The sequence below is a fragment of the Penicillium vulpinum genome, assembly GCF_028829585.1.
Source record: "Penicillium vulpinum strain IBT 29486 chromosome Unknown utg000004l_segment0_segment0, whole genome shotgun sequence".
In the NCBI taxonomy this organism is placed as follows: domain Eukaryota; kingdom Fungi; phylum Ascomycota; class Eurotiomycetes; order Eurotiales; family Aspergillaceae; genus Penicillium; species Penicillium vulpinum.
Window position 1 is genome coordinate 5,204,130 of NW_026643244.1, and position 19,634 is coordinate 5,223,763.

A 19,634-nucleotide genomic window follows, 5' to 3' on the forward strand; every position below is an offset into this window, starting at 1 on the left:
AAATATTGATTGGAAGAAGCTTTGATCATAACCTCATATGTAAAACGCAAAAGCCGGGGAATCACAGAGGGAGAATCACAGTAACAGAATCGACATCCCAGGCCTGGTCAAACAGACATTGCGCTCTATAGGTTTCACCTAATGGACCACGCTGCCAATGACACAACAACCAGGCTGACCTGTCCTCCTGGTACTCCAGGCTCATGTCAGGTCCGAGACGCCCCTCAGAAAAAAAGGCCATATATTCAAATCCCTCAAACATATGACCCATTACTCGTAAAAGATAGACTTGAATTTATGCGTAGCATTGACAACATTCTCGTAAATCTTATAATCTGTAATAAAAACACACAAGTCAGTCTCAGTCTCTTGGCCAACTTTCATCTCACAGAGGGGAAGGGAAGCATTCAATACATACCGCAATCAGCTGGGTCACCCCACTCTGTCGAGCCGAGTACACGGATTCCGTATCCCTATAAGAATGCAAAGTATTAGCATCCACTACGCATAGCCATTTACCAAATTTTTGATATCAAGTTCCATATCCCTCCGGGATCAAGACCAATGTTGGACATGAACATACCTGTCCGCCCTCTAGATCAGCCACTTTCCCCACAACCTCAACCAGCTTCCCGACTTGCAAGCGTGCATCAGACTTCAATATCAGTGTAACATCGCCATTGGTGCCACAGGTGAGTGTTCCGGTGGCCCCGTGGAGCGCGGTGACGGTGCCGAGTATGCGAACAGTGTTTGAGCTAGCGCTGGATGGGTGGAAGGCGTGGAGGTGGGAGGGGAGGATGCGGGGAGTTTGGAGTGACATGTTTTTGAATATTGGCAGTTTCCCGAATTAGGTTGAGAGTTCGGGGTTTAGAGGTGTTGAAGTGGTGGGTTTTCGTTGTCTGGAATTGATGCTGGAAAACGGCGGGGAACAAGTAAGGTTGATCGACGCGCGCGGAACGCGTGGTCACGTGGTGATTAAATTGTATGGATGAAATAGATGGCTCCAGGGCTAAGTCTAATGCCACAATTAATAACTGAGCTTTGATCTTATTGCATCTGTGTGCAATGAGCATAAGCTCCGGTGCAGTTCCCGATGAGCTTGCGGCTTCTAAACAAAGCCTTTATAGCGGAATCTTTGATCTGGTATATGAGGGGAATGGATAATTTTGAGGAAATCAAGTGGAAATAACGCATTTGGGCATAATTGACACTAGGTTAGGAAGCAGTAGTTTATTAGTATAAAATTCACGATATATCGTTGTATCTGGTTGAAAGAAAGAAGTAAACCTATAGGAAACTGAAGTACGAAGATATATCTCAGTTCTAGATTTGAAAATCTGGCTAAGGTTTCATTGATAAACATTCGAATCCTTCATTTTAGTAAAATGAAAACCCTTGCAACTCAGAGTGCGTCACAGCCTCGCATCTCAAGTACGCGAGCTTCTCAAAATTGAAAAGGCGCATTTTTATATACTTCGGATATCATCACGTGATTCCATATCTCCCGCAAAAGCTTCAGGCCGATACGTCAATTCAACAACTCCACACTACACCACGCTACAGAGCCGACCCGGCGCAATTTACTGGCTTTGACCTACAAGCCAGCCAACAGAGCTCCACACCTCTCTACATAACCGACACCCACTCCCCTTCCACACTCATCACATCCGACCAAAATGCCTCCTCCATTCCCCTCGTCCCACCGGGGAATGACCAAAAACCCCGTCAGGCCTAGTCGCTACCGCCCTGGAAAGGCGATCGCAGAGGAGCACTCATCTGAGGAAGAGGAGGAAGAAGAAGACGAGGAAGCCGAACGGGAGGCGCGAAGAGAACAAGAGCGGCGCAGACGAGCCGAGGCACTGCGCCGTGCAAAGGCGCCCAAAGCGAGCTCATTCCCAGCATCCGCAGTAGCAGCTCAACAGGTTGAGGAGGAGGATGATGATGACGAAGAAGGATTTGTCACCGAAGAAGAAGATGACAAGCCTACACCTGCACCCGCGCCGAAAGCAGTACCGCATCCTACGACTGACGATTTAAAACCTACTGTGTCCACAACCGCCGCAGAGAGTGACGAAGAGGAGGAAGAAGAAGAAGAAGAGAAAGAGGACGAAAGCTCCGAGGAAGAGAGTAGTTCCGAAGACGAAGCCCCTCGCCGCATGCTCATCCGACCAACATTCATCAAAAAAGATATGCGCAAAACCGCACCCACAGCCGCAGGGCAAACACAAGCCCAAGCAGCCGCCGAACGAGAAGCCGAAGCCGAAGCGCAACGCGCCGCCCAGCGCCAAGAAAAAGCCGACCAGCTAATCCGCGACCAACTGGAGAAAGAAGCGATAGCGCGCTCCAAGGCAAACCGCGCCTGGGATGACGACGAGCTCATCGAAGCCGAAGATGAAGAAGCCATTGACGACACAGACGGGCTAGATCCTGAAGCCGAGCGCGCGGCCTGGACCCTCCGCGAACTGAAGCGTGTGCAACGGTCCCGGGAAGCGATCGAAGCGAGCGAGAAAGAGCGCGAAGAGATCGAGCGCCGCCGGAATCTTACCGCCGAAGAACGGGAGCGCGAAGACAGCGAGTTCATCGCGAAACAGAAAGAAGATCGCGAAGCTACGCGCGGACAGACGGGCTATATGCAGCGGTATTTCCACAAGGGTGCTTTCTTCCGTGGGGATCTTGAGGCTGAGGGTCTTGATCGGCGTGAGCTTATGGGTGCGCGTTTCGAGGATGATGTCAATCGCGATACCTTGCCTCAATACATGCAGGTGCGCGATATGACGAAACTTGGAAAGAAGGGTCGCACGCGCTATAAGGATCTTAAGTCTGAGGATACGGGAAGGTTTGGGGATGGATTGGAGAATAGGAGGAGGAGGGATGGGCCGCCTCTGGGTGTTACAGATGAACGGTTTATGCCTGATCATGGTCGTGGTGGGGGTGACGATGGGGATCGTGGACCTACGGGTGCCAATGCTAGTGTTGTTAGACCTCGGCGCAGGTCGAGATCGCGTTCGCCGAGACGGGACAGGCGTGATGATCGAGACGAGCGTCGGGTGGAGCGGAGTCGGTCTAGAGAGAGGCGGAAGCGGAGTCCGTCGCCTTATGATGATCGGGAGAAACGTCGGCGAGTCGATAGTTCATGATCGGCTTGATGGTCAAGGCGGTTTTGATTCCTATCCTACTTTGTTGTCGGCGTTGGGGCGCGAGTCTATCAAAAGGTGCATGTGCATGGTGGGATCTGCTGCTATGATATCTGGAATTTCAAGCAACTAATGTACCAATACTGTTCTGTGTATGTACATGTACGTAATATAGCATATCCTCTCCTGGAGGAATTGTATTGTATGATATCTGTTGGCCGACAATCAAGGACTTTTGTACACCCACAACAGACTGCAAGAACTGTGAAGTTCCTCGGATCGACCGTCCAGAATTGTGCTTGCATGACTTCGTGAATAGAATACCGGTGCCGGAAAAGAGTCACCAAATAGCCACAGACCAAGAGCGCCATAACCACCCCCGAGCATCTCAAACGCCGTAGATCTACCACGCTAACAAGCACACACCGATCTCAGCCCGTAGCGTGCCCAAACACCCTACCCCGAATGCAAGGTCATTCATTATTTAATACCGGCCCTCTCGAGCACCTTCTCCCTCTCCATAACCGGATCCCCAAAGCGAACTAAGAACACCGTCCGACTGGGCCAGAGTTCCGTGGGCTGATTATGCGCCGAGACCTTCGTCTCAAACCCACATCCATCACAGACACCCTCGATGATACCCGCAACATAGGCAGCGCAGTTGAGCATGTTCATATCGCGGGGCGCGCTGATATATGTGTTGACCATTGGGTCGTTATCGGTGATCATGTATTCGTTGGCAGTTTCCGCGGATACGGAGTGCTCTAGGGCATCTGCGGCGCGGCCGAAGAGAAGACGCCAGAGGGGGCCGTGGATCAGGTGCAGCAGGGTTATGATGCGGAGGGGTCGGTTTGGGGGTGAAGATGAGGTGGAGGAACTTGAGAGGGCGGAGGAGGAGGTTGAGGTTGAGCGGTAGAAGAGGAGGTCGAGGAGGCGGAGGCCGAGGGGGTAGCCTTGTTCATTTAACCTGGATGGAATGGTTGTTAGCTACGGGCTGCTGTGCAGGTATATGGCGGTGATTTGCTTATGAGAGGGCCGAGGAGAGGATACCGGGTTTGGTTTGAATTAGTGAATCAGGGGTGTTTACCGTTTCTCCAGGTCTTGGATACCTGTTACTCTTCGTTGAGCATATGTGACCATTTCCCCGAATAGAAAGGCGAAGCTTGCCCGGCTGAGTTCTGCATTACGAGTTCGGTTTAGGTGTCGGTCGTAGATGGTCTTGCGATTGGAAGGTACACGCAGTCCGGGGGACTGTTGTGATTGTTGCTGTGATTGCTGTGTCGGTGGTCTGTCGTTTCCTTGGGCTGTGTTGCCATTGCTGATAGATTGCATCGTAGCGTGTCGAGGTGGTACCGCCATGGGAATGGCGTAGTAATTTGGATCAGAGTCAAGAAATGTTGATTTGAGAGCTTGATCTGGTCAAGTTGAGGTATCTATGGGAGGTTTGAGATATGGGTCAACAGTGGATGCGGTACGGCGGAGCGTAACTCCTTCAGGTGCAAATCCTACGAGATTTTAATCTTGCACTGACGAACTACAAGTTTGGCTATAAAATACGACCAAATGATCTGATTGAAAGATATTTGGAGACAAAAGCTGTCATTCATTTGATACTGATATACTAAATGCTCCTAGCTGTTGAGCTTTCGCTCCCCACAGACACTCGATAATCTTCTCCGAGCTGTGTAAAGCAGCAAAGAGCACCTCTAGCAACAAGCTATAGACCAGGCACTGCAGGTTGCAAGGCGATAGTATATATGATGTCGAAGATCGAACGTTTCAACCAAAAAAGGATCCTATTTCTGAGAGACAATTAGCAACCGTCTCGACTGCAAAGTTTGAAATCCAAAGTTTTCATAAAAAGAACAGCCAAATATTTCTCAGACATCCAAGGAAGATATTCCGCTCAACGCTGCCTTGATTGGGTTCAAGCGACAACTAGCGTGGAAACTGCGAATGTAGGAAGGTTTTCATCATCGAACGGCACAAGGCCGTTGGCTGGGGGGAAAGGAATGCAGTGCAGAAAAGAATAATCGCAAACTTACCAAGTCAATGAATAAGAGTATGTGTGAATCTGTTCACACATCCTCTTTGAATTTGTCGGGCTCAACAACATAGTTTCAAGGCCAACATTAAGACTTCGAAACCGAGTTGGTTGAGGAAGATGAAGAAGAAGAAATTTCGGATCGGGAGATGGCCTTTTATAGGGCCGAGCGGAGCCGCAGCCACTAGCGAAAAAAAAGAGTGTCCACTTGGAAAAAAATAAATGGCTGGGAATTTATAGCTAACACTTATTAGCTAAAAGAATAAACAAGTGATCTTATTCTTATTTCTTTTCAGTTGATCCCAGGCCATTTCGTTTTCGTAGATTTTGATGAAAGTATTTACGCCCAAAAATGAACCACCCAGTGGCTATAACCCAAGCAATTGATCCAAATAGACACCAAATATGCTTATAGAAGAGAAAGGGGAAGAACCAGAAAGAACCAGAGGTCCATTCCAAAAAAGCATTTTCTCCACTCCAGCTACTTGAAGCTTTTCTGCTTTTCTCGCGAGTTCCAATTCAAAGTCTTGGAGATGCTGTGCACCCAACCCTCACCCTGCCCACCGGGAGGTAGGACATTGGCAAAGGGATATCTCGAGGCTGACACGGTAACATAGTCACCGGGATGTAACTCGACTCTGTGGTTTGTTAGTCAAATAACAGACCCAACCAATAGTGATCTGGCATATATCACAAACTCACCTCTCTCGTCCATCAAAGCTAGCCCATGAGCTCGTGCGCGCATCGTACGGCACACCCATGCGCAAGACAATGGTGTCTGGTAGAATAATCGGTCGGAAGGATAGCGTGTGGGCGCAGATGGCGGTGACAAGGATGACGGGGTTCTCGGGGTGTGAAAGAGAGCCGCCAGCGGCAAGATTGTAAGCAGTTGATCCAGTTGGGGTGGCAATGCAGATTCCATCAGCGAGCAGGGTTGTGAAGTGCTCGTCATCTCCGAAGAGTTCAATTTGAGACATGGCTAGGCAAGATTGGTTAGCAGTGTGTCTGTTTCTATCGTGAAACCTGACATGTAACACTGGGGGGAATAATCGCAATCAGGAATCAGGAATCAGGAGGCATACTTGGGTTTGGCCCGCGATCGAGGACTACATCGTTGAGAATCTCATACACCTGGTGTGGGGTGTGCGTTAATGTGTCCTCCCCTTCCTCTCCGATTAGTTCCTCCACTAGGTCACGCTCCGATAGAGAGCGCGCGTGCGGGTCTCTCATGCGCGCTTTGCTGCGCATGATGGTGCATTCGAATCGTAGCCGTAGACTGACAAAAACTCCATCCCGGAAAGCACTATCGAGGCTCTTCTGGTAATCTGCAAAGTCGAAATTGGTCAAAAAGCCTAGTGAGCCCAGTGCAAAAGATAATACGGGTGGCACGATGCGCTGGAACAGCCAGCTAGTGTAGAGAACGGTTCCATCTCCGCCAAGTGTAATCACAAAATCAAATAGATGCGGTTCTTCTTGCGCAAGCTTGGGATCCCAGTACTTGAGTCGGCCCTCGGCGGAGGGCTCGTCTTGTACCAATTGCGAGGCACCGAAGTCCTTATGCGTCTCGAGACGCCGCTCAACGTAGACCACATATAGATAGTCCCGGTCCTTGGAGAGTAGCCATCTTGTAACCTTTCGAGTCAAGCTGACCAGCGACTCGTCCTGCGCCTTGCTTACGACGAAGACATTCTTCACGGTGAGCTTGAGCTTAATGCTGCCCAGCTTTTTAGATAGCTTGCGCACATTCCAAGCCATATCTGATAGCTGTCTTTTTGTAAGATGCCGAGATTCGATGACTGTGGGTATCGGCTTGTTGTCCTTGTCGATCACCGAGACGAATTCCTCCGGCTGGATGCCTTTGGTATTTGCCACCGGTTTAGTCGTCTTGTCCTCATCCAATGTCCGTATTACATCTTCTGTATCTTTTAGGTGGTGTTCGGGTGAAGTCCATTCGCTCGCAATGAGGGAGTGGACGTAGCAAGCAGTCATCTTGTCATCCTGAGCTCGGTAGGGTTGGACCCTCGGCTTATCCATCATAACAAGGGATGACTTGCGACGGTGGTTGGCATCGGGATAAAACACGACCTGGGTAACGACATACACTTAGTATGGAACTATAATGGGAGTCAACTTGCTTACCTCTAGATGATTCTGGACGTCCGTATCGCTCGCCCCCCCATGGTTCTATGATGGCATTGGTCAGTCATTGCAATACCCTAGTCCATCGGCACTTACATCGTCTGTAACTGCCTTATCCATCGTGCCTAAGTACTGAATTTCCCTGTTGATCACTTTGTCATGGTCGAGTTGTCCGGGCCTGGGGTGTTGTTCACGAATGTCGGTGGCATGAAAGAAAGTGGGTAGCTATGCCATGCCCCACCACCCGGTGTTGGTACGCCCCAAACCAAAACTCTAGAGATTAGGTATCTTTAGTATGACTATCCCATATAAAAGATACTTGTAGATACTATCAATTTTCTCCATCTTCGAGCTAGCTAAAGAAAGAGAAACTTCTTTGATATATAATATAAATCCAGCGCAGTTGATTTATTACGAGTATGATTCCTAGATATCCAATGTGGAGGAATAAGGGCCATACAAACAAAATCGCACTATACAAAGATTGGCGAACACCGATGTGGGCTTGGCACGATTATGACGTACATAAAAGCCCAGAACACATGGCCCATTCTATGAAGTGAAATAGCTTGATTTGTTAGAGATCCTGTTTAGATGGGTTTTATATGCTTTTTATTCTTGGCAGTATAGTCTAGCCTCGAAATACCTGGTTCTCACGAAAACATGATTTATAAAGAGATATATTGGGGATGTGATCTGGTAGATTTGCAGGCTAACTTGAGTCCCGTACTTTACATCGCATTCTTCATCTCTCTCAATGCTGCCATCACCTCCACAGGGTCGGTCTTGCCGGTTACCTTTTGGATCTCGGGGTCCTGTTTGTTCTAAATGAGCAACGGCAGATACAAGAGCAAAGGACAAGGAACTTACATTGACGCGCATGAACACATTGTGGAGCTAGAGACTTGTCAGTCTGGACCAGAAATGTTGCTTAGGTTTGGATTTGGCTCTTACCTTCTCGTCACCGATGGTGAATTTTCCTTGTGTCTGCTGGTTCTTGTCCGCAAATGCCTGGAGCTTTTTGATGGGCTCCGCCTGGGAGACTGCAATGCAGAACTTGACATTGGCCTTGGTGTACTCATGACCGGGCTAGAAAGAATCAGCACGAGCCTTGCATTAACACGAAAAGATAGCCTTACATAAACCTTGGTGTCATCAGGCAGAGCTGCAAGGGTCTCGTTCAAGGCCTTGTGCATCTCCTTCGCATTTCCCTCGAAGAATCGGCCACATCCTAATTTCAGATTAGTTCATGACACTCCCATCGACAGACGTGCAGATGAAAATTTTGAGAATGATACACATACCGCCAATGAAGAGAGTATCGCCTGTGAAAACAACACGCTCGTCTCCATCTTGCATATAGTAGCAGATGCTGTCTTGCGTATGACAAGGGGTATGCAATGCCTTCACTGAGATACGATCTCCAATCTTGAACTCTTCGCCATGCGCGGGAGTCTTGGTGACAAACGCGCAGTCCTTGCCACCAATGACCTGGAGGCCCTTGAATTGTTTCAACTGGTGGGAATGTTAGCTCGAGATAACACACAATAGTCGCGAAAGCATGCATACAATTTCATCATTACCGCCGGCATGATCCCAGTGGCTTCAGCAAACGTCAGCAAACCTGGATTTTGTCTTCTTTACCGGCTCATGAGAGTTCTATCTACATACTGGTGAGTGTTAACAATGGCCGTCAGGTCAATCTTGCCAGAATCAATCTGAGACTTGAGCTCCGGCGCAACCCTACATTTTCACAGAATTAGTTCAGCTCGTGCAATAGCTTCAAGCCGATCTGAAGATGCAACTCACTCAGGAGGATTGGCGGGATCAATAATAACCGACTTCTTAGTCGATTCATCTGTCACGAGGTAGGCATAGTTGTTGCCCTTCCCCGTCCCTGTATAAGTGATTTAGAATAAGCAAATATTCCTCTTGCAATATATCAGGTTGCCACTGTTGATTTGTAATATATATCCATTCAGGAATCAGAGGACAACATACACATAGGAATTGATTGGATATGCATGGCTCTGACTTGTGACTTGAATAGACGGGAGCTAGTTCCGAATAATTGCGTCCTTAGAAAGTTCATCACCAACGATGAATCAAAACAGTGCGGGGAGCTCTCGAAGGTACACTGTCCCGGTGGATCTGTCGGATTACCAACGTCATCCGGAATAACTATTTCCCCCTTTTAGCTCGAAAGCTTTTAGTAATGCCACCGCTTTTGATTGGTTGCTCGCTACTAGGTATGTAGCTGCCTATAGTAAAGGGGATTGACTTTGGGGTTCTCATACGCTGCCAGCAGCGTATGAATTCTGTGAATTGGAGATACGCCCATCTAATTACTCGATACCACACCCAAAGGCCGACTGTCCCATTTCTCCAGGAATCCCCATCCATGTTCCAGCAGCTTATCCGAGAGCTGAGTAGGAGCGTATTGCGAGTCATTTCTAACGTGTTTGGGTTTCGAGACTCGGGTCTTAGCAGCAGGTCGGGCAGCAAGAGCTTTAGGCTTGCTAGCATGCTTCCTTAACTGATCTCCCAATATCTTTGTCCAGTGGTGTGGGCTTTCATCGCAAGATCGAAGAACATAACTCTGGGGGCATGATTGCCTGTGGAATTCCCAGGCAGGAGATGTCAAGATATGCGCAATCCAAAGATGCAGTGCCTCGGAAGGCGCATCTTCCGATATATCGGTTGTGTTCTTGAAGGCCAGATCATTAACCAGGTCTTCGGTCAAATGCCTCAAAAATGCAGGATGACTCTCTGCAACCTTTTGCAAAACCGGGTTCCACTCCTTGAATGTATCATTCAGTGACTCCCCAAGTCTAGAATATCACAGTCAGCATGTACTCCCCGACAACAGATGCACCCCTGAGGACAACAGCCGAGACAAAAGCAAAGAGAAAAAAAAAGAGGGGGAAGCAAACTCACTCCCGTCCATTAGGCACCAATAAACCCCGCTCGACCAAAACAGAAGATAAAAGCCTAGGCCCCGTCCCCGAAACATTACAAACCGAGACAAGCCGCATAGCGACCGAAACAGCCTGATCGCGCTTCCGCCTCTTGGGCACAGGATCCGCCGATCCTCCGGATAGAGGCTTCAGAGCGTCGCACAAGGCAGCCCTGACAGATGCATCGTCGTCATGGGTCAATGCAGAGTCATCACCAACACTGGCCCAGTAATTGTCCCAAAGCCACTCGAGCGAGCGCTGTGCAGCTTTACGCAGTACAACGAGCGACGGCGGCTCGCGGTGGGTTGCTTCGTGGCGGAGTTCCACGAATGAGGCTGGGAGGCCTAAGTCTGTGGCGCGCTGGAACATTGTTCGGCGAACGCCGTGGATCTTAGTGTCCACGAGACCGGTTACGAAGCTGAATCGGGAGGTTAGTTTTTGAAAAACGTGATTTGCTATGTGAATGGAGGGGTTTGAATTCGAGACATCACCCCAAGGGAGTCAGAAGGGCTTTGTCTCTCTCCTATAAATATGAAAACAAGAATCAGACATGGCTCAGTAAACTCACCGACAGAAAGCTGCGGAATATGTAGCACGAATTGAAAAGATGGAATTCCTCTCCGCATCATCATGGAGAATAGCGTCCGTCAACAACGCCGTAGCTTCAACATGGTGCGGTACATTGCCGCGTAGCTTCCAAGCTTCGATCTTGAATTTGGAAATCATTAGCAAACCACATATACAGGTGGAAACCGCTAATTTCTGTCCTTATGCATGTAACATACCACTGCACAGCCATGGGAGCGCAAATCCGGCCCAGCGTACGCAGACGGAGGATAAAACTCGTTCCGCACTTCCAGCAACTGAGACTTGGTTTTCCAAGCCGTGAAAATGACCTTCGCCATTTCTCGGTGCTGAGATTTAAATGAGAAATTAGAAATTAAATTCGACGCTGGATGGGTGACCTTTTGCTTGCTTGACTTTTCGTTGATAGCCTGTGAAATATTTTCGGTGGATCGTTGTTCCTTTGGGATAGTTTTGCCGAGGCTTATTCTTTCCGCAGCCAATCAGAGGGCGAATTTGTATACTTCCAGAATTTGAAATAATGCAACAATGACTGATTTTAACTTCAACTGAAAACGGGAATACATGATAGGTAGCAAATATTTCGGATAGATTGTATAATAGATCGTGTACGAGTACACTTAAGTAAATTTAGCTAGATGCGGGTCGCGAGCCGTCTCGCCCAGGGTATCCTTTCCGTGTATCCGACTCCGAAAAAAAAAGATGAAAGATAAACTCCACGCTATGCCGCTGGTACATGAAGAAATGCGAAAAAAAATTTGCAGGCAAAAAAAAAAAAACCTCCGTTAGGCGATCTCTTCAGATCCAGCCATACCCATAATTCATGCAGGGTTGATTGAAACCAGCAAAAGGCTGTGTGGCAGTCATCTGCTGCTGATCCGTATCATCGTGGTCGAAAAAGAAAGACCGCAGATTTAGAGCTTGTCTGGGCTGCTGCTTGGGTGCGAAATGGGACTGGCGAATAGTAGGCGCGTTGTCACTGTAGTTTTGTTGCTGGGGCAATTCATTCTCTTCAATGATCTCGATCTCGTCCGTCTCGCTGTCCTTGTCTTCATCGGATGGGGTGAATGTTTCTTCGAGTTTGAGTCCCTCGCCTAATTTGCTCTGCGGGGCTCGTGCCAGCGTTCCGTTGGGCTGGCTGTAGAGGCCCATGCCGACGAGTTCTTCTTCCTTTCCGGTCTTCTTGAGCTCAGCGGTGAGCTGGAAGGGATCCTCGAATTGTTGAATGGGGAGAAAGTCCGGTGTTGATGGGCCACTCAGTTCACCTGGGGAAGGGACGTTGACATAGCTTGGACATGTTGTTTCTGGTGGGGGAATATTGGTGCCCATTGATAGCATGTCCAGGTTCCAGTTGTCGGAGGCCGGGTGTGACATCGTTGACATATCAGTAGACATGGAGTTGAGATCCCATCCCATGTGGTCGACCTGCGAGCCAGTCATGAGCGTCGGCGTGTTCTGTGGAAGTGGCATATCCTCCTGCATGGTTGAGTAGATAGGGAAGTAGTCGTTAGGAGAGAATGAAGGGTCGGCGGTCATGGGGTATGACATGATGTTTTCAGTGTAGATGGCCGGGTTGAGGTACTGATCAGACATGGTTCCCATACTAGAATAGCTATCCGAAGGGAAATCTGAGAAATACGGGTTGGAAAGACCCCGAGTTCTTGCAGATGAAGGATGCCAGCTCATCGGACGTGAGTTCCGGGCGGCTGAGGCGAGGAGAGCTTCTTCCAGGGATGACTGATATTGAGTGGGCAGTCCATACATCACATTTTGATTCACTGTCGATCGTCTCCTGGTTACCGATGAAGGACTGTTGCCTGCACTACGAGGCTTCATAACGCGAGTGTGCCTCGGTCGAGGAAAAGCACGGTTGAGATCTTGCATATTGGACTGGCTATAAGAAGCATTGTCTTGAAGCCATTGAGAGCCTGTTGAAGGAGGCTGAGGTTGCCAAGAATAATGGGCCATATAAGAAACTGTAAAGAAGTAGATGCTTGAAGAGAGGAAGTTGACTAAGGGGGGAACCAAGTCAGTATATAGTCAATTGTGGTAAGACAGCAAATAGCTTACGTAGGGTGGAGTTGAATAAAGAGTGGATGTGATAATAAAAGAGCCGGTGCTCCCGTTCAGGAACGGGTGAGAGTATTTCTAGTGAAGATCCCGTTACCAGGCAAGGCAGGCTTATAAGGGAATCCAGGGCTAAGGATCTACGATGCCACCGCACATGCTAAGATGACACGACGTTGACACTAACCAACAAAAAAAAAAAAAAATTTAATAAAAGCGCAACCTGGAACCGAATCCATGAATCAGGGCAGTTCCACCGTTTCGACCAGGGCCACATAGGGAATACTCCGGAGTGCAGCAAATAGCAGTGGGGGTGGGATCGGACCTGTGGGAACATGGAACATGCTTTTTGAGGCGAACATGGGGAAAGAAATCATAGATTAAATAGATTAATGTATAGTGTATAGTCTGTATAGTCTGGTATATTATGCTAAAAGTCCAACTAGTCCAATAGATAGTCTCACCACGCCTATAGAATGGGGCTCCCGTTTTCTTACTTTGTAGGCGTGTTTTTTTCTTTCTCTTTCTTTCTTTTCCTTTTTTATTTATTTTATACTTCTATTTCCTCTTTTGGTTAAAAGCAAAAAGCGAAATTAATTTATTCCAACACCCAGGAACCTTTGACCCTTTAGCCGCTGGGAATGTTATTAGATCCCGATCTGCGGCCAATACTTCCCCGACTTCCTAAGGCTTTTTCTCTTTCTATTCTGAATTGAAGTAAGAATGCGACCGGATTTGGATTAGTATACAGGACACCTTGTCCCTTTATTTTATTTTTCTCACCCTTATAACGTTACAGAGCTCGTTACGCAAGGGTTACAATGTGATGGGCTCTTAAAGAGATCGACTACGCACTTCCTTTTTGGATTTCGACAGGGGTGTAAAAAGTGGAGTTAAAAGATAATTACCGTCATCGCGCCCTTCCCAAAGTCTAGATTAAAGAACTGTTGCCGCTCCCTTTGTACCGTGCATACCCGGATGTGAGGTTGCTATTTTGCTGCATATAGGCTGACTTTACACTTCTCTCTTTACCATCCGGAGTACGGAGTACATGATGCAGGAGATGCATCATTGCCACCCGAGATGATCTTTGATGTATTTATTCATTGACTCATTCGCTCTTATTTTTGACTTTTCGTATTTCCTATTGTGATCGCTAAATGTTCCGAGCCCAGAAATAGACTACTTGACTCGGCCAGGTTTACAGCCAATCATCTAGGTCGGCTTGGCTGAATCGAAAACGGAAATTTGGACCATGCGAAGCTTAGGCTACTTGCATTTTTGCAGGATCAACATTTTGAGGTCATTCTCTGGTATCACCTGAGAAAGAAAAAAAAAAGAGGGGCGCTAACTAAAATATAGCTAATACATAGTAGCGTATCGATTGCCTCGACGTTTGTGGGCCTGTTTCATCGGGAGCGTGGCACAAAAATCCATCACAGACGCCACCAAAATGGGAAAACTTCGGTACACTAGACCAACGGAGTAGAAAGCCAGTTAACAGTCTAATTTTTTTAGAAAAAAAAAGGACTCTGAGCGGGAAGCTCGGCTATCCCAAGCGTTGAACTGCCCGTGGAGCTTGACTTTTGAGTTCGGATCAAACGGCGGTTTTTTTTTTCTTTTTCTTTTCATGACGTTTGAAGACTTAGAATGTGACCAGTCTTCATATCATTTTCATATCACCTGCAGCTTACAATGTACCCCGTACAAATATAAGTAAATTGCAGATATACATTAGAATAGGTACAAAGTAGTTCCCAGTCCCAGTCTAAAGATTGCCAATGTCTTGAACTTGGCGTCTTGAACTAACGTGGAACTAAAATGAAAGCCATTAAAAAGTAAATGAACCCGCCAGGAAAAGGAGTGCCATTTACAACGTGGCCAGGTGGATCTGATCGAGCTTAGGGCTCTGCCAAAACCAAAAACGGACCAATCGCCGGTCAAAACCCGGGTCTTTGGTCGGGTCTATGGTCAGGGGCGTTTTTTTTCTTTCTATTTCTAATCTATGTTGTATATTGCTATGTAAATTGCAATATATACAGAAAATAATACATGTTATTAAACATTATACGAAGTACAAGATACGATATACGGAAGATTCGATCCGACAAATAGCCCTAGAAGAGCCGATCTCGATGCAAAACACATCAAGCCCATCACGCGGCGTCCAAGCCTGTAACGGAACGCATTTGCAGACCCACTGCCTGCACTGCAGGGGCCACACAAAAAGGGAAAAGAGAAAAAAGAAAAAAAGCAAAGAGGGAATAATTGGAGACAAATTTCCAGAAGGCCAGATGTGTCTGATTTGTCTTAATCAGAGTTCTCCTCTACTCCGTAGTGGAACCGCTGACACAACCTGAGAAATGCCGATCCTTAATGGTATGCACTGAGCACACCGTAACAGCAGACGGCACAACCGCCGGGATGTCTTCAACCCTTAAAGGATCCAGCCCCGGTCTGATCACCCCCCCTTGAACATACAAAGAGGTATTCCATCTTATATTCGCAGGATTCAGCTTATGTTGTACGGAGTACGGGATAGCAAATACGAGATTCCTAAAACCCTACATGCCGGTATAGACACGAGCCCCAGTACCATGTTTCCTTTCCAATATAATCTACTTTGATATAGTGAACACTAGACTAGTACGAATAAGTATAGAGTACGGAGATGTTGGAAAGCAATAAGCGGTCACGTCCGAGACCAGACGCTAGATTGGGCCCTCACAAATCAGCCTCTTTTTGGGTCCAACAGTAGGAAAAGGGCGGATTGTATATCCACTAAAGATAATCACTAGCGATGAACTTCCCATTTCAACCTTCATAAATCCACCACTCCTCCACTATGGGGGCAACATAGGTGGGCGGAGCCGATCCCAGCTTCCTTCATCCTTCCAGACGTCCCAAGTCGGGGGTTATGATTGCCCGGTTCCCCTTCTTAGCCCCAAAGAATGCAGCGGGAGCTGCGGGCCAAGTCAATTTGGCTTGCTTTAGCGCCATGTCATCAGCTCCTTACGGTGTAGCATCGGATGCAAACGTTCTGTTCACCCTGATCCCCGTGCGTTTCTCCTTTGTTCTTGTTTTGGGGCTGATATGTAAAATGTGATGGGATTCAATAAAAACACGGATATGAAGTACCTTTGTACGGGAGGACGAAGCTACGAAGTTCCAAAGAGAAAAAAAAATAAAAAATTGTGTCGGTAAATAATTAATTTGACCGTTGATTGCCTCGGTCGCTATCCCCCAAATTAGATGTTGGTCGGCGTTGTTGGCGGGGCACCTATCTCGGGACTCGACGATCGGATTATCCTCCGACACCACTCAAATATTGTTATTGTCTTCAAGATTGAAAGTTAAGAGCCATCCTCTGATAGGCTGCAAAATATAGAAATCAGCTGGTTGTGCTTTTGACCTGGGTCCAACAAAAAAAAAGTTGTCTCGATCCCAGTCCAGACCTTTACAAGGGCCCTGTGACACAGCAATATATAGACACGTAAGGTCTAATGCACGATGCACGATGAAGGCTGCAGCCTCACGGTTATCCTTCGTCATCGACACAACTCTGTACGGAGTACGGAGTACCATAATCAGATTCGAAAGTCAAGGTGTATCGGGCGCAATTCACTGCAGGCTGCCTCGGATGTGTTGGGTCCTGACGCCACGTAAGGTCCAGGTCTAGGGGGCAAAACATTCCTTATCCGTGTGAAGTCAAACGTATGACTGGTGGTGGAGCATAAACTTGGAAGAAACCCAGGTTGTTGGGTGATGGGGAGAGGTGTTGGAAAAGAGAGACAAATGACGGCGCCTAGCGGTCAAGCCAAGAGGTTGGGCCAATCACATGTCTCATTCACCCGAATCTATCGAAATTGCTCCAAAACCTTCCATCAGCTCTCAATTTACTTTACTTGCTACGCTTTGCACCTTTTTTTTTTTCATTTCTGTTCGGTACAAGTTCCACATTCTTGGTCTGTGACCCTTTTTCATATGTTGATCTCCTTACGCTGATCTTGTTCCCAATACGGGAAAGTCAGTGAGTTGAGGGATCCATACTCCGTACACATGCAGGGGCTGATCCTGAGGGGCTGCCCCTCGTATACAACTACAAAGTACGTAGCTCCGTTGCCTACTATTTACTATGGGGTATGCCACTACTATTTACGATACTTCGTACAGGAATTGTCCAACAGGACATGCCTTAGTTTATACATAGCTTGAACATACGTCGCTAGAAGAAGTGCGGTGCAGCTGATGGCAGGGGTATATGCAACGAACAGCTGCAGTGAGATGGCACACCATTGCTAGGGTTATATCGGGGGACACAATATCACTGGCTATGATCCTAGCCTTGATTCTCGGCAGTTATCATGTGTTTGTGATAGATATTTTGCGCTTCCGCCCTCCTGAACCACACTAATTTCTAAGCAATCTTGTACTCGAGATTAGAATTTCAAAAAAGACCTACCCTTTGATGCTGGCTAAACGGCACAATACAAATCCCCACTTGTAACTAATTCAACCTTTTCTCTAGATGAGAGGGGCTCAAGCCCATGGAGTCATCTCCCGCGCTCTCCATAATAGTTTAATAAACTAGTCCAGATCAGGAAATGTAATTGCCCGGGCTCGCGTTAAGACCTTTGAGACATCAGAATCCCTATCACACATGCACTCCGATTCGACTCTGTACTTGGGATAAATACATCCGGTTCCTTGTTCACCGCGTTCTCCATCCAGCACACTCGCGATTTTGTCTACGTTCCACAGCCGGGTATGTAGGCCGAGGCATACAGATGTGATATACAGTGCTTCCCTTCCGTATGTACCTCCCCCACACCAACAGGAAGTCTGCGCCTACAGTGTACAACGTAGGTTGTATACTACCATATGTACTCTTGTAATATGCGCCGAGTCCACATTTCTTCTTCATGCCATTTCAACTCCCCTACATATGCACCTACAACACACCAACCCTGATTTTAAGTGGTGTTCCGGGCTCCGTCGAAACTCCATAGTTATTTCCGTAATTCCATTCTAAAGATAATCCAAAAAAAAAAGATCACCCAAAAAGAGAAACACGCCTATGTATATTATTATTGCATAGTGGGAACAGCCCCCCCCCCCCCCCCCCCCCGACAGACCCAGTTTACCGGAGTCACAGCCCCCACCTAAAATGAGTATCATTTCCATATCGGACGAATGGAATCCCTCTCCCGCTCCTTGCCCGCTCTAACGACACACTAGAGGTGGAGACAACATATAGGTGTTACCACGAGAGAGCAATGAGCGCATTATTGATTTCGGGCACTGGCCATTGCAGTAGGCCGGGTTTTTACACTAGGTTTTTACACTTTACGCGAGTGCAATCTCGTAGATCACGGATGGAATGTGGAGTACATAGTCTTGGGTTTTGGATGGAGCTTGCGCATTAATTTTCTAGTTGCGGGTTTGCGGCATTGCGGTGTTGCGCTGGGCTTATGTCGAGAATTATGTTTTTGCCACCCAGATTTGAGAACGGAGAACGGAGTAATACGTAGGTTTATGCTGTGCGGGGAGTTTAATATCGGTTTGCAAGATAGAAACGAGGCCAGTTCGTAGAATTTATATAGCCGGGTCTGTCCTCAGATTCTACTTACGTAGGACGATTTCCTAATGAGGGGACGTGCGATTGAATTTTCATTTGCTTGAATCTTATTGTTCGTCTTATTTGCATAATTTTCGAATTATCTATGTGTGACAGAAGCTCAGTGGAATCAATCAATGGAAATATGCACTTCAAATTAGAAAGGGCAGCCAATAGCTGAACTTAGAATGATCAGGCTAGAACTTGATCCTATCAGCCATCCATAGATTGGCATGGCATCTATCTTCTCCTCTCGTTCGTTTCCCTGCTCTTCCGGTAGTTGCTAAGGCAGAGCGAAGCATCAGCAGCCATCATGCGTGAGCCCGGATCGTCTTCCAAGATGTCTCGGGCACATCTGGCCAACGGCGAGTTTTGTAAACTTTCAAAAACATATCGATAATATAGGAAGTCAATGCCGGGCTTAATCCTCGACTTAATGGGGGTTTTTTTTTGAGAATCAGCCCAATCGAATTATATGAAATTCCCGAAAATCAACGGCTCGATCACGGGTTTCCCCTCAGACATGCTCGGGTGAAGCGAAAATACATTCCCAATCATGATCGTGTTCTTGGGCCGAATCAGGCGTCGATCAGTTCTGAATATCTCTCCATTTGTCATCATCTTTCTCCTTTTGTTGTCAGCGATGAGGAAGAACCCGCCGGCCTCCTTGACCCAATTGAAACGAGCATGAATGCCAGCGACCTGATTGTCCCCCGAGCTGCAGTAGTCCCTCCCTCATCCTCATATATCCATAAGACCCACGCCGAAGGGTTGCCGATGGCTTGGTCTTGACGAGCACTGCAAATCTCCCATCCAAGCTCAACATGTTCAGATAATGTAGTTAGAGAGAGTTCGAAGTATCTTGTTGGCCTGTTTTCGAATGCCGCTCCCTTTGTAAACTTCTTATGGTGCTCAGTGTCGATAGCCAACCTTGCGATGTCATTCATGAGTCTCAATCTTGTGAACCGGCCGCCAGGCTCGATGGGCTCCGAGATATTTGGCTCCGTAGTTGCACCTCTGAAAGTCGGGGAGGTAACATCTCGTTAAGGGACTATGAGTCGCTGTCGTCACCTTAAACCTTTCTCTCACAT

The 19,634-nt window shown here is 47.5% G+C and overlaps 8 protein-coding genes across 8 annotated transcripts; 1 reads left to right on the forward strand and 7 right to left on the reverse strand.

Moving 5' to 3' along the window:
- Nucleotides 1–270: 270 nt before the first annotated feature.
- N7479_010439 (putative ssDNA binding protein Ssb3) lies at nt 271–820 on the reverse strand (the record flags this gene model as incomplete). Its single annotated transcript, XM_057258130.1, has 3 exons — nt 271–335; nt 419–473; nt 584–820. The coding sequence occupies 3 exons, from the start codon at nt 818–820 to the stop codon at nt 271–273; spliced, it is 357 nt and encodes a 118-aa protein (XP_057105588.1).
- Nucleotides 821–1,676: 856 nt separating this feature from the next.
- On the forward strand, nt 1,677–3,137 carry N7479_010440 (microfibrillar-associated 1 family protein; the record flags this gene model as incomplete). Its single annotated transcript, XM_057258131.1, has 1 exon — nt 1,677–3,137. One exon carries the CDS (start codon nt 1,677–1,679, stop codon nt 3,135–3,137), a length of 1,461 nt encoding a protein of 486 aa, XP_057105589.1.
- A 477-nt stretch (nt 3,138–3,614) lies between these two features.
- On the reverse strand, nt 3,615–4,493 carry N7479_010441 (trafficking protein particle complex subunit 5; the record flags this gene model as incomplete). Its single annotated transcript, XM_057258132.1, has 2 exons — nt 3,615–4,101; nt 4,222–4,493. The coding sequence occupies 2 exons, from the start codon at nt 4,491–4,493 to the stop codon at nt 3,615–3,617; spliced, it is 759 nt and encodes a 252-aa protein (XP_057105590.1).
- Nucleotides 4,494–5,659: 1,166 nt separating this feature from the next.
- On the reverse strand, nt 5,660–7,437 carry N7479_010442 (putative NAD+ kinase; the record flags this gene model as incomplete). The annotated part of the gene is made up of 5 exons (XM_057258133.1): nt 5,660–5,816; nt 5,881–6,157; nt 6,261–7,263; nt 7,318–7,362; nt 7,414–7,437. The coding sequence occupies 5 exons, from the start codon at nt 7,435–7,437 to the stop codon at nt 5,660–5,662; spliced, it is 1,506 nt and encodes a 501-aa protein (XP_057105591.1).
- A 611-nt stretch (nt 7,438–8,048) lies between these two features.
- Nucleotides 8,049–9,343, reverse strand: N7479_010443 (uncharacterized protein; the record flags this gene model as incomplete). Its single annotated transcript, XM_057258134.1, has 9 exons — nt 8,049–8,132; nt 8,188–8,214; nt 8,272–8,406; nt 8,457–8,548; nt 8,622–8,832; nt 8,887–8,920; nt 8,989–9,060; nt 9,127–9,214; nt 9,319–9,343. The coding sequence occupies 9 exons, from the start codon at nt 9,341–9,343 to the stop codon at nt 8,049–8,051; spliced, it is 768 nt and encodes a 255-aa protein (XP_057105592.1).
- A 315-nt stretch (nt 9,344–9,658) lies between these two features.
- On the reverse strand, nt 9,659–11,179 carry N7479_010444 (rRNA-processing protein LAS1; the record flags this gene model as incomplete). The annotated part of the gene is made up of 4 exons (XM_057258135.1): nt 9,659–10,148; nt 10,255–10,692; nt 10,843–10,982; nt 11,060–11,179. 4 exons carry the CDS (start codon nt 11,177–11,179, stop codon nt 9,659–9,661), a joined length of 1,188 nt encoding a protein of 395 aa, XP_057105593.1.
- A 478-nt stretch (nt 11,180–11,657) lies between these two features.
- On the reverse strand, nt 11,658–12,743 carry N7479_010445 (uncharacterized protein; the record flags this gene model as incomplete). The annotated part of the gene is made up of 1 exon (XM_057258136.1): nt 11,658–12,743. One exon carries the CDS (start codon nt 12,741–12,743, stop codon nt 11,658–11,660), a length of 1,086 nt encoding a protein of 361 aa, XP_057105594.1.
- Nucleotides 12,744–19,014: 6,271 nt separating this feature from the next.
- Nucleotides 19,015–19,560, reverse strand: N7479_010446 (uncharacterized protein; the record flags this gene model as incomplete). The annotated part of the gene is given in 2 exon segments (XM_057258137.1): nt 19,015–19,209; nt 19,227–19,560. The coding sequence occupies 2 exon segments, from the start codon at nt 19,488–19,490 to the stop codon at nt 19,015–19,017; spliced, it is 459 nt and encodes a 152-aa protein (XP_057105595.1). The 5' UTR covers nt 19,491–19,560.
- Nucleotides 19,561–19,634: the final 74 nt, after the last annotated feature.